The sequence below is a fragment of the Rhineura floridana genome, chromosome 8 (assembly GCF_030035675.1).
Source record: "Rhineura floridana isolate rRhiFlo1 chromosome 8, rRhiFlo1.hap2, whole genome shotgun sequence".
Lineage (NCBI taxonomy): Eukaryota > Metazoa > Chordata > Lepidosauria > Squamata > Rhineuridae > Rhineura > Rhineura floridana.
In genome coordinates this window covers 74546132-74558529 of record NC_084487.1, presented here as the reverse complement: position 1 = coordinate 74558529, position 12398 = coordinate 74546132, and the positions used below count along the sequence as shown (strand labels likewise).

At 39.5% G+C, this 12398-nt stretch overlaps 1 protein-coding gene across 2 annotated transcripts in view; it reads right to left on the bottom strand.

Moving 5' to 3' along the window:
• GRIP1 (glutamate receptor interacting protein 1) overlaps positions 1–12398 on the bottom strand; it is a 606542-nt gene that overhangs the window by 78063 nt on the left and 516081 nt on the right. For both annotated transcript variants that reach the window (XM_061639804.1, XM_061639805.1), the window contains 2 exons: positions 2618–2765; positions 693–862 (listed from right to left, as the gene is read on the bottom strand). In XM_061639804.1, the coding sequence (XP_061495788.1) occupies positions 693–862; positions 2618–2765 (318 nt within the window). The remainder of the gene's footprint in view (positions 1–692; positions 863–2617; positions 2766–12398) is intronic.

Here is a 12398-nt window from a genome sequence, read left to right as displayed (position 1 = left end):
TTTGATTTTGTTTTTTGTCTTTGAATGTTTTATGATTTTGTCTTGTATGTTTTATGAAAATCTGAATAAAAATTATTGAAAAAAAAAAAAAAAAAAAAAAAAAAAGGAGTCAGACCATTTGGTCCATTTAGCCCAGTAGACTAGCAGTGGCTCTCCAGGATTTCAGACAGGGAGTCTTTTACTGCAGATACCAAGGCTTGAACCTAGGACCTTCTGCATGCAAAACCAATGTTCTGCCACTGAGCTATGCTGCTTTTCCTTGTCTCTCAGAAGATAAGGACAGACTCTGAACTGAGTTCCCATAGTCTTAAATATATTTGATTTTAAACAAATTGCACTTAAATTTCACTAGGTCTGTATTAAGAATACTTACTGAAAATGTATGTAAGGGGTAGTTCTGAATACATGTGATTAGAACTGGGCTAAAGAACCTAATAAGCACACTTGAGTTTAGGTTTTAAGAGTAGATAAAAAAACCTTCAAGCTGCTCTAATATGAATTTTCTGGAGTTCTGCCAAAGTAGAAAATAGGAGATAAAGGATGGAGTTAAATGTACTACAAGTCTCCTCTCTCCCCCTTTTCCCTCTTCCCCTTCTCTTTCTTTTTCATTGTTTACTTACACTGGCCTAATAGGTCTGTTTGTACTTGGGAAATTTTTCAATAAAAAATATGTTAAAAAGCAGTCTTCCTACCATGTTCTGGTCCCTTAAGAGCCAGCCGTGTCTGATGATGAGGAAGGATCTCTAGTTTGACATTGTCAGAAGTATTAGCCAAGAACTGTGTTGCTTCTGCCAATGTGCAGTACTCCATGCTGGTACCATCAATTGAAAGAATATGATCTCCTACATGTAATGCGCCACATCTATGGAAAAGGAAGAAGCATTTCATTGTAGCACAGCGTGCTCTTTGCTTGGAGAACAAGCATTCATTGTTTTAAAATGGATTGTACATATAAACAGTTCCTTCCTTCTGCCTTCTTTAAATTAAAGGAAGTTTATCTTTAAAAGACCACTCAAACCATTAGTGCCAATTTTAGAAAGGGTTAAAATATTAGACTGCATTATTTAGCAGGTCATATTTGCAGTGTTTCGCCAAAAACCAATACAGCAAAAAAGCCGTCATTACTCACAGGACTTGAAATGGAAGCAAGTGGGCACAAATGGGCAGCAGAACAACCCTTTTATTCAAGCATCCAAGTTCATCATTTATTGAGTTGTTTGAGAGTTAATTGTTTTTTTGGTAGATAGCTGGAGACAGTCTTCAAAATATGCACTAATCAAATGAACCATTAAACTAGTCAGAATGGATAGATAAGGCCAGATATTTCATGATGACTTAAAATCAGGGAGTTAAAAGGCCTGGATGCTACATTTTGCAGCACTCAAGAAACTGGCTACTGAATGAGCTGAGAAATGCAAACACAGCAGTCAGCATCCTGATGTACCAGGAATGTACACACCTTCTTTAATTCCATTTCCTGTGGAATGCGAGGAAAACAGAGGGAGAAAATTAAAGCATCCTGCATCAGTGGAATCATTTTCAAAGGCAACAGTGGAGCTGTAGACTCATTACAACCAACAGGCACACTTGCAGGACCTTTGACAATAAAGAAATTACAAAGAATGGCACTGGGAGCATTCTGGAAAAAACACTGTAGATGGAACATAATATTGCATATATTTATATAATGTATCACACAGTTTTAGTTCTGAGGAATACACATCTGAACAGGCAGTGGGGCAAGGGATGGGACTATTTACACAAAATTTCTTTTGCACAACTTCTATTTCAATGGGAATTGCACAAAAAGAAGTGCATTTGCAGAACTCCCATTCCCTTAAATAGAACAAAGGCAAATATTCCAGTGGATTGTGCTTAGTTTCCTCCCATCTTTCCTTTTAAAAGGAGAGTTAACATTTCATATAGTATTTTTCAGAACAGATTTTGCTTGCAGATTACTGAAGAAACAGTTTTTTTTGTTTGTCTGTGATATTGTAAAGTATATTAGCATAGAGGAAACCCCAGATCTAATGAGCTTTAATTTACTGTGCTGCAAGATTGAACAATGAATTCAGAAAAAAAACACTTCAAGGCAGCATAGTCTCATAAATTCTGAGAGCTATATGGTAGAATATATTTTGAGATATTCACTAGGATTTTTATTGCATATTATTAATCACTGCTGAATCATTTTTTAAAAAGTGATCACTGTTTGAATCTAAATAACTGGGTGGCATACTTTTCTTTTCAAAATTGGAAGATGAAACAGTATATTTGCATGTTGTACCCATTGTTTTGGAACCAAAGAAGTGCAAATAGAACTCTACTTACGCAATGAAGGGTTTCTGCCCACTTTCACTTCAGTCCCTAAAGTCAGGATTCTCCAGAATAGCATGAAATATGTCATAGGGAAAACAAGGGAAAATTGGTAGAAACTGGGGTTGCATGAGTGGATGTGCCTTTCTGCTCATGCAGGATACCTTTGGATCCAAGCTACTGGGTTTATTTGCCGATAATTTGGCTTCAATCCAACACCTATACAGGACACTGCCAGTAGTCCTAATTGCTCCACAGACAGCTAGACATGATACACATAGATGTAAACTGTAGTACTCACCTGTCCGCAATACTTGCAGATTTTATTTTGTCTATGACAATGACTTGTTTGCTACAGCACATCGAGGTAGATAGTGCAACTCCCAGAGCAGAACCAGCAGTTTTGGCAACTTCAACAAGCAGTGGCCCAGAAGCTGTTGTTACCGAATCTGTAAAAAGCAAATGCTATGCTTCATGATTGCATCTTTCATTCATTTTAAAATCCTTCATTAATCAATTATCAAAATGGTTTCCAAAACATTTGTTTGTGTGTTTTCACCAGGAGTTACTAGAAAAATATGTTGGTACTCTGTCAGACTGACTTTGACTGGGAAATGTTGTGTGTTAAAAATGTCGCCCTCAATACTAGGAATGAGGCAAGGGAAGCATAAATGATATTTGTTCCATTGGGGTTTGCCGCTATAGTAGTCTCAGTCTTCTTGTGTAATGCTGCACTCAGATACCAGTTTCACTACATCTTACTTTGCAACTAGCCTTGAAGCACTAAACCTGAAGAGGAAGCTAAAGGAAGTGGTAGCAATCAGCACAATCTGTGCTATATTGCCTCTTTTGGTCTGTATTACTTGTCTGATCATGTTAGCTGCCAGTGTGCTTGTTTGGACTAGCGGAAATTAACATAGAGAACAGCTTAGTATATGAAAATCATGTGGTGCACACAAAGCTATCTGTCTGGCATCCCTAGATAGGCTGCTGTTACAAACCAGATATAACAGTCCAACTTAAGGGAACCCTACATATTCTTTTTTCCTCTTTAAAGTGCTTTCTTAAACCAGCCAGAGGCAGTTTCCTGCTGAAAAGTGTACCCCCTGGTTGCTATTTGCTCCTGCAGGAGTGCAAATGGCATCTCCCCACACATCCTGATTGACTTCCCCAGCAGCTGCTGTTTAATATATAGTAATTTAAAGTCATCATACATTTCCTGTATCATCTACTTTGAATCTAAACATTGTTTGGAATTTGATTTTGAGTGTCAATTATGGGTGCTATTCAAAAGTTGTTCATGACATTACTAAAAATGAATGACAATCCTACCTATGCCATGCCCTTGTCTTGACCCATGAACCTCAAACTAGCACCAAGTTGGCAAAGAGGAGACTTGCAAAAAAGCTGAATAAAGTTAATAAAGCTGAAGAAAAAATTTGTGTGTGTGCATGTGAGGAGGGAAAGAAAGAAAGAAAGAAAGAAAGAAAGAAAGAAAGAAAGAAAGAAAGAAAGAAAGAAAGAAAGAAAGAAAGAAAGAAAGAAAAGGGCTCCATCTCTTATGTGTTGAAATCATCTCTTGGTGTTTAAGAAAAAAAGGGGGGAGGTAGGAAATGAATAGGAACATGGGCATCATCCCACACAGGAAGATTACTACTTCTGCAGTAAGACCTTCCTCTATCTGTGATATTTAGACCGCCTTTGAGTTGGGATGCAGGATGGGCATGTTTTGATAAGGCTAAAATATGTGATTGAAGTGATTACCCAGATAAGTCCTATTATTGTCCATTATTGCATGGACCAGGAACCCAAATCAATTAGAAAAGATGAGCAAACACTACAATCATATTAGAGAAAGGAGAAAACAAGATGGAGTATGGTCAAGAAAGAAAAAATAAATACAAGAGAAATCAGAAAACAATAATCAAAAGCATCTCTCCTGGCAGAGACAGATTAGTTTATCATGTGCAAGTAAAAAGCATGAAAAAGTATGAAAAATGAATCATACAGATATAAATTATTCATGAGTAAAAGATGTTTCAGTCATTAAGATATTTATGCTGTGACTAAAACACTTACACACTATGTTGATTTATCGGCTATGTAATTACATAAGATATGCTGATAAATGTTTGCATGGAAAACACTCCTAGATTTTTATTTCGTTAATAAGTTTCCCCACTTTTGAAGATTGCATCTCAATCAGAACACAAGACTTTAATTAAAGCCTCCCAGAGGCATTGAAATTACTTTCGGCATGCTAATAACAACCTTGTCTTATTCAGCTAAACAACAGGGCACCTTTCCTCCTTAACACAAACATAAGAAGGGGGAAATTATTTTGAACATCCAGTGTGGCATGCAGATTTGGTTTGTAAAACTCCAAACAAAATGGAGTACTCTACTCTCTATCCCCTCCAAATACTCACAGAATATTCTGGAATAATTTTCAGTGTCAGAAACTTTGAAACAGCATAAGCACAATTATCCCTGACAGATTCCAAACTATGAATCAAGTTGAACATACTCCACAGGTTTTATTATGGCACAGATGTTAGGTGGTGTTGGTTTTGGATGTTTAAGTAGTAGGTGGGTGTCACTGCACTTATATAGCTACAAGTTGAAAACAACAATTTAAAAAACTATTTTAACAGAGACGATGGGTGCACAGGGAACAGAAGTCAAAGTTCATTCAGAGTAGTGGTTGCCATTGCCCAAGACCACTAGAATTATTCTACCAGTTATTTAGAAAGCTTATCTTTCTTACCACTAGCATGAATACTAAACAAGTCACACATGTTGACTGTAATCCAGCAAGCACAGGAGTTTGTTTGCACAAAGTGTGCACTAGATTATGTGAGCCTATGGAACAATCTAGTTCAGGAGTAGCCAAGATAGTGCCTTTCAGGTATTTTAGACTACAACTCCCATCATTCTCTACTACATACTATATTGGCTGGGGCTGAGGGGAGTTTATTTATTTATTTATTATTTGATTTATATCCCGCCCTTCCTCCCAGCAGGAGCCCAGGGTGGCAAACAGAAGCCGTCAAAACATCTGATTGGCTACCTCTGATCTAGAACACTTAACAGAGGGTTTATAAGATTACCAACAATTTGATGGGAATATCAGTATTAGCTGGGAATTCTGTATAGACCAAGGGTGGGAAAACTTTGTCCCTCCAAGATGTTGCTGGCACACAGTTTCCACCATCCCCGTGCTAGTTGATGTGAGCTGGAGTGCAAAAACATCTGGAGGATCACAGGTTTCTCACCCCGGCTATATAGCAGCCTTTCCCAACCTTTGGGTCCCTAGATGTTGCTAGACTACAATTTCCATAATTCCTCACCATTGGCTGGGACTGAAAAACATGTGGGGTCCTAAAGGCTGGGAAAGGCTATATATAGAGCTTTACGCAAACCATTTCTAGACTGACTATAGCTTCTCTGGATTGCAGCTACTGCAACACCTAAAATATGAAAAATGGAAATGGACTACCTTCAAGTTGATTCCGACTTATGGTGACCCTATGAATAGGGTTTTCTTGGTAAGGGGTATTCAGAGGGGGTTTACCATTGCCTCCCTCTGAGGCTGAGAGGCAGTGACTGGCCCAAGGTCACCCAGTGAGCTTCGTGGCTGTGTGGGGATTCAAACCCTGGTCTCCCAGGTTGTAGTCCAACACCTTAACCACTACACCACACCGGCTCTCATCTAAAATATACTGTACATTGAACAATTTGATTATTTCACATGTTAAGTATTCACATTTTCCAAGTTATTTGCTTTAATTAATTATAAAACAAAACATTCATTGCCTAATTAATGTTGAATTTTCAAAGCAAATAAAATCAGCTACACATGAAAAGTACCACAGTGTACAGTGTATAGTGTAACTCAAGAAGACTGTAGTAAAAAATGATGTGTTTAACAAATATTATTCTAAAGGAAGTGAATCATGGACGTAGTACACAATAACCCACAATCTCTTCTAAAAAAAGAATAATCCTGCAATCATTCTCTATTTTCAGATGCAATCAACAGAAACACCAAATGATAGTGTTCTATATACTTTGCCCATGAGCATGCTGAAATGATATCAGCCTTTCCCAACCTTTGGGTCCCCAAATGTTGCTGGACTACAATTCCCATCATTCCTGACCACTGGCGATGCTGGCTGGGGCTGATGGGAGTTGTAGTCCAACAACATCTGGGGACCCAAAGGTTGGGAAATGCTGTGATAGATTAACTGACAAGATTTTTGTATGAGCCAAATATTTGAAGGACTCCCATTAATAAATTATAGTTCTAAAAGAAATACTTAGTCATATGACAATAAAATAAAAAAATATACATTTTAAAGTAGTGCTGGAGTTCAATCTGGCCTATAAGATCGGCACTTGATCTGGATGCTCATATCTCTAATTAAAGACATTCTGCACACGCTCAAAGGTCTCCTTTCTAATTGTATATCAGTGTTCCATTCATGGCACCAAAGTCCCTGCATTCATATTCACCCTGATTCACATTAATTTCTGCCCAACAGATATGTCTTAGCTGTTGAATAGTTACATACATAGAACCCTGAGTACTTTTATGTTTTCACCATAGCTTTTGGCAAAAGAGTGATGCACTTTTCCACTGAGGAAAGGACACAATGGTTTCAAAGTATAGAAAAGTAAATTTATGCTTCACTTTAGAAAGAGCTTCCTAATGTTAAGAGCAGTTACCTAATGCAACAAGCTTCATAACGATGATCTGGAACTTCTGTTTGGATATTTCTATGAAAAGTTTGGACGAGCATCTATTTTGGCTCAGAGCAGGGAATTGGACAAGTTGATACATTGGGGCACTTCCAGTTCTATGATTTTAAAATAAATCTGTGAATGATCCAGTGCAGATTCATCTAGATGCACAGACTTAACTGTAAAAACATGAACCATCATATTTGGATTTCTCTAAACGCTCACTGTGGATGGAAGCTAGGAGTAGAGACCTGCCATTTTCAGGACACAAAATCCTGTATAAGAAAGTATTTCCAGATTATTACAGTAGGGCCCCGCTTATATGGCGGGTTAGGGACCAGGCCCCTGCTCTAAAGCGGAAATTGCCGTAAAGGGGAACCCATTGACTATAATGGGTTGCGCCACGCGAAAATGCCGCAAAATGCCACAAAATCAGCTTTAAAATGGGGAATTTCCCCTAATTGAAAGCCACCGCATCAGCGGAACGCCGGAAAACGGAACACCATAAAGCAGGGCCCTACTGTATAGAAATCCCTTTCCCATCTGCTGCTCCCCCAGTTCTCTCACAAAAGGCCTGCTTGTCCTTTTCTCAGCCATCTTGTGTTACACAGGACACAAACATAAAAATGCTTATTATACTTCCTCCTCCTCCTCCTCCTTCTATCATTATTATTATTGTTGTTGTTGTCCACCCTTCACCAGCAGGTCCCAGGGTGGGTTACAGCACTCCAAAATTCAGTATTAAAAGCAATTTAAACAAATTACATTCACAAGAATAGGGTGAGTCCTGAAAACACACATCTCAAGTGCCAAAGGCCAGGGGAAAGAAGTGCACATTTATCATTTGCCCTAAACTGTACAGCGAAGGTGCCAGGCACACTGCTGTGGGGAGGGAGTTCCACAACTTAGGGGCTGCCACAGAGAATGCCCTGTCCTTGGGCACCACCAACTGTACTTCTGAGGGTGGTGGAACTACAAAGAAGGCCCTTTCTGCTGATCTTAACACCCGAGAGGGTCTGTAGGGAAGGAGGTGATCTCTCAGATATTTGTGGTCTTGCATTAGTAATTTAACCTTTTGAGAATGGCAGCTTGTGCTATGCCACAGCATGCCAACAATAGCCTGCACTTTCCGTGCTGCCAGGCTGTGTCTGAGCATTCCTTCATGCAAATGCACTCACTTTAATCATCATAAATTTTTTACTGGCGTAGCTTGAATGCCAAGCAGATAAATCAGCTAAGCCTGGTTTTTCTTTACCTATACAGAGATAATGCCTTTTTAATGTAAGAAGTCTAACTTGTAGTGGATAATATCCTTTTTTCTAATGCAAAAACAAAACAAAACAAAACAGAAAACAGGATAAGAATTGAGGTTTGGAAATAGGAGCACACCTTTTTTAGAAAAAAAGTATGGTGATGCCACTCTATTCATTTCACATAGGGGATATGGACAATTCTACTTCCATTATTGGTCGTGGCAGCACCATATACAACATTCACATTCAAATCTATTTTTACTAATATAACAGTGTTCATACCCTGGCTAAATTTATGCATCATTAATCAGAGTAACCTTTTATAGTATTCCAGGTCTTGTAGGAACAAGTTTTGATAGTGAAAGCTGAAAAGTCAAAGCTGTCACTAATTTTCCCCTCAACAGTTTGCACTATATATATTTAACATGGTTAATTAACTGTGAAATCTAATGCTCAAACTAACATTTGAAAGGAATAGGCCAGTATATTGTGGCAGAGAGTGAGCAGGTGGTAAAGTAGGGCAGTTTCTACATGATAAAGCAACTATTTAAAAATTAAAATTATTCTTCAAAGGATCGACTGCAAGGTCCAGAGTGTGGTCTGCCCAGTAGCATATGCATTTAGTGCCCTCATGATCTTAGAAAAAGCAGTGTGCTTACAGAGGTGATTAGTATTTCCTTAATTTCTATTCAGTACATCTGAAAGGAGATAGAAAAGCCATCAGAACCAAGAGGGGAATACAATTTCCCTGCTTATTCTGAAGATCTGAATGGTTAGCTATGACAGCCCATGTTTGTACCTCAAATATTACATGAAAAATTTCCAAAGTTAGAATACAAATGAGTGTTTTGGTTATGCTAAACAGCTGGTATTTGCAGCGCATAGCTGGGAAATGAAGAGGCAAGACAAGATGAGGTGTGGGTAAATCAAGGGCCACGTTTATTGAATAAAGCCAATTACATGCTTGACTGCATGGTAGAATGATCTGCAGAGCCATTGTGGAATTTATCTCACTCCCATTGGGTGAGGGCACCCTGCCATGGGAAAAGGGGGGTGAGCGAAGCCCAATCCCTTCTTCCGGGCTCCATCCCTGCAGGGTGGTTAGGGACGCCTTCCTGATCCAACCCCCCCCAAAGGCCCGCACAACCTCCGAGTGGGTGGTACAGGTTAGCCCCAAAGGTGAGCCTTATCCTGCCAACGGGCCGCACAACCTGGAAGGCAGACCTCAGAACCCACCAATCACCTTAAAGGGTGTCCAAGGGTGGTCACCAAACCCTACCTTGTTACATTCCACCACAATCTGCTTAACGTGACCAAATAACCTATTTACAGCTTAACTACAGGGCAGGCAACAAATCAGCCAAATAAAATTAAGCCAAATAAAATTAAGTAAATCAGCCAAATTAGGAGAACAGCACAGGGTAGGCAAAAAACTTGCCAGCAAACCAAGGCTGGCGAGCTAAAAATTCCTACCCAGCCCCAAAGTGACTAATTAAACTTGTACTGCCCTAAAGGGAGGGCAGGTGGGTGTCGCGTGAGGCCAAAAAGAGGCCAAGAGGAGATGGAGCAGGGCTTAAATAGCCATCCTGCTCCGCCCCTTACACAACAGGCACACGTGGCCACGTCACACCAACATGGGGTTTGAAGCCATGCCAGGTCTTCCCCAGAATGGCTGCAAAAGCCCACCCTCGCCAGAGCCTTTTGGACTGACGATGGTGAGAAATTTCTTAGCTTCACCTCTGTCTTAAGCAATGTGAAGCTTTAAGTATAATAAGTTTAATATGATGCATACACACATAATAAAGATACAAATTCACAACTGAGAGTGTTAAGTGGCTAGGAGAAATGGCAATACATTACAGCCATCAAACATTCCTTTGCTCAAAGTGGTATAAATACAACAGTGCTATTCACTCACACAAAATCTCTTCCTGGCTCTGATTCTTTCTCCCTATTTAATAATACTCTTCTATAAACTCTTTTCTTTTTCCATTGGTTTTCACAGGGATGGTCCATTTACCTACACGCCTCTTCCCTAGCCAAACAACTCTTTTCTGAATTATCAACGTTGTCTCTTTTTTCAACAGAAAAACAGGTAGTAATAGTTTACTGGTGTTGTTCTGCTCATTAGAGAAATATGACACCTCTCCCTCAGAGCCCTTTACAGTTACTGTTTGCCTTCTATATCCAGCACAAACTTGCCCTTTCTTTTTTAAAGAATCAATTAAAATCTCTCCATTCTTGTTATGCTCCTAGCCATGACCTCCCCTTATCCAGCCCTACTAATTGTTCCATTAGGCATCTCCACCATCTCTCCCTTCCTGGTTCCCTCCTCATGTGGAACTCTCTTCCTGAACATGTATATGGTTCCACATCTCTCCCTCAAATCCTTCCTCAATACCCAACTTTTCTATGTGGCTTTAGGCTTATCTCCTTAATCCTCAATCTAATGTAGATGTGGGCCAATAGAACTGGATTTGCCCACATAGATAGAGGTATCAGAATATAACTGGATTTTCACGTAGCATAAGAAATCTCGAACTGAAATAAAAATATGATATTCAAAATAATATAACTGAAAAGAAAATGCAGGAATGTATTTATTTGGTGACCAGGAGTTTATCCTATTTACAAATAATAATGAAATGAATGGCTACAGAAGTGAATGAGATTTGTTGTTGTTGTTATGTGCCTTCAAGTCGATTACGACTTATGGTGACCCTATGAATCAGTGGCCTCCAAGAGCATCTGTCATGAACCACCCTGTTCAGATCTTGTAAGTTCAGGTCTGTGGCTTCCTTTATGGAATCAATCCATCTCTTATTTGGCCTTCCTCTTTTTCTACTCCCTTCTGTTTTTCCCAGCATTACAGGCGGGCCCCGCTTACATGGCAGGTTCTGTTCCGGACCGCCGCTGGAAAGCGGAAATCACCGTAAAGCGGAACCCCATTGAATATAATGGGGCGCATTAAGCGAAAATGCCGCAAACTGCCACAAAAAGGCAAAATTGGCTTTAAAAACGGGGAATCAAAGCTGCCGCATTAGCGGACCGCCGGGAAGCGAAGCGCCGGGAAGCGGGGCCCTACTGTATTGTCTTTTCTAGTGAATCCTGTCTTCTCATTAAGTGTCCAAAGTATGATAACCTCAGTTTCATCATTTTAGCTTCTAGTGACAGTTCTGGTTTAATTTGTTCTAATACCCAATTATTTGTCTTTTTCACAGTCCATGGTATCCACAAAGCTCTCCTCCAGCACCACATTTCAAATGAGTTGATTTTTCTGTTATCTGCCTTTTTCACTGTCCAACTTTCACATCCATACATAGAGATCGGGAATACCATGGTCTGAATGATCCTGACTTTGGTGTTCAGTGATACATCTTTGCATTAAAGGGCCTTTTCTAGTTCTCTCATAGCTGCCCTCCCCAGTCCTAGCCTTCTTCTGATTTCTTGACTATTGTCTCCATTTTGGTGAATGACTGTGCCGAGGTATTGATAATCCTTGACAAGTTCAATGTCCTTATTGTCAACTTTAAAGTTACATAACTTTTCTGTTGTCATTACTTTAGTCTTCTTGACGTTCAGCTGTAGTACTGCTTTTGGACTTTCCTGTTCAACTTTCATCAACATTCATTTGAAATCATTACTGGTTTCTGCTAGTAGTATGGTATAGTCTGCATATCTTAAATTATTGATATTTCTCCCTCCAATTTTCACACCTCCTTCATCTTGGTCCAATCCTGCTTTCCGTATGATATGTTCTGCGTATAGATTAAACAAATAGGGTGATAAAACACACCCGTCTCACTCCCTTTCTGATTGGGATTCTCCATATTCTGTCCTTACAGTAGCCTCTTGTCCAGAGCATAGGTTGCACATCAGGACAATTAGATGCTGTGGCACCCCCATTGCTTTTAAAGCATTCCATAGTTTTTCATGATCTACACAAAGGCTTTGCTGTAATCTATAAAGCACAGGGTGATTTCCTTCTGAAATTCCTTGGTCCGTTCCATTATCCAACGTATTTTCGCAATATGATCTCTGGTGCCTCTTCCCTTTCTTAATCCAGCCTGGACGTCTGGCATTTCT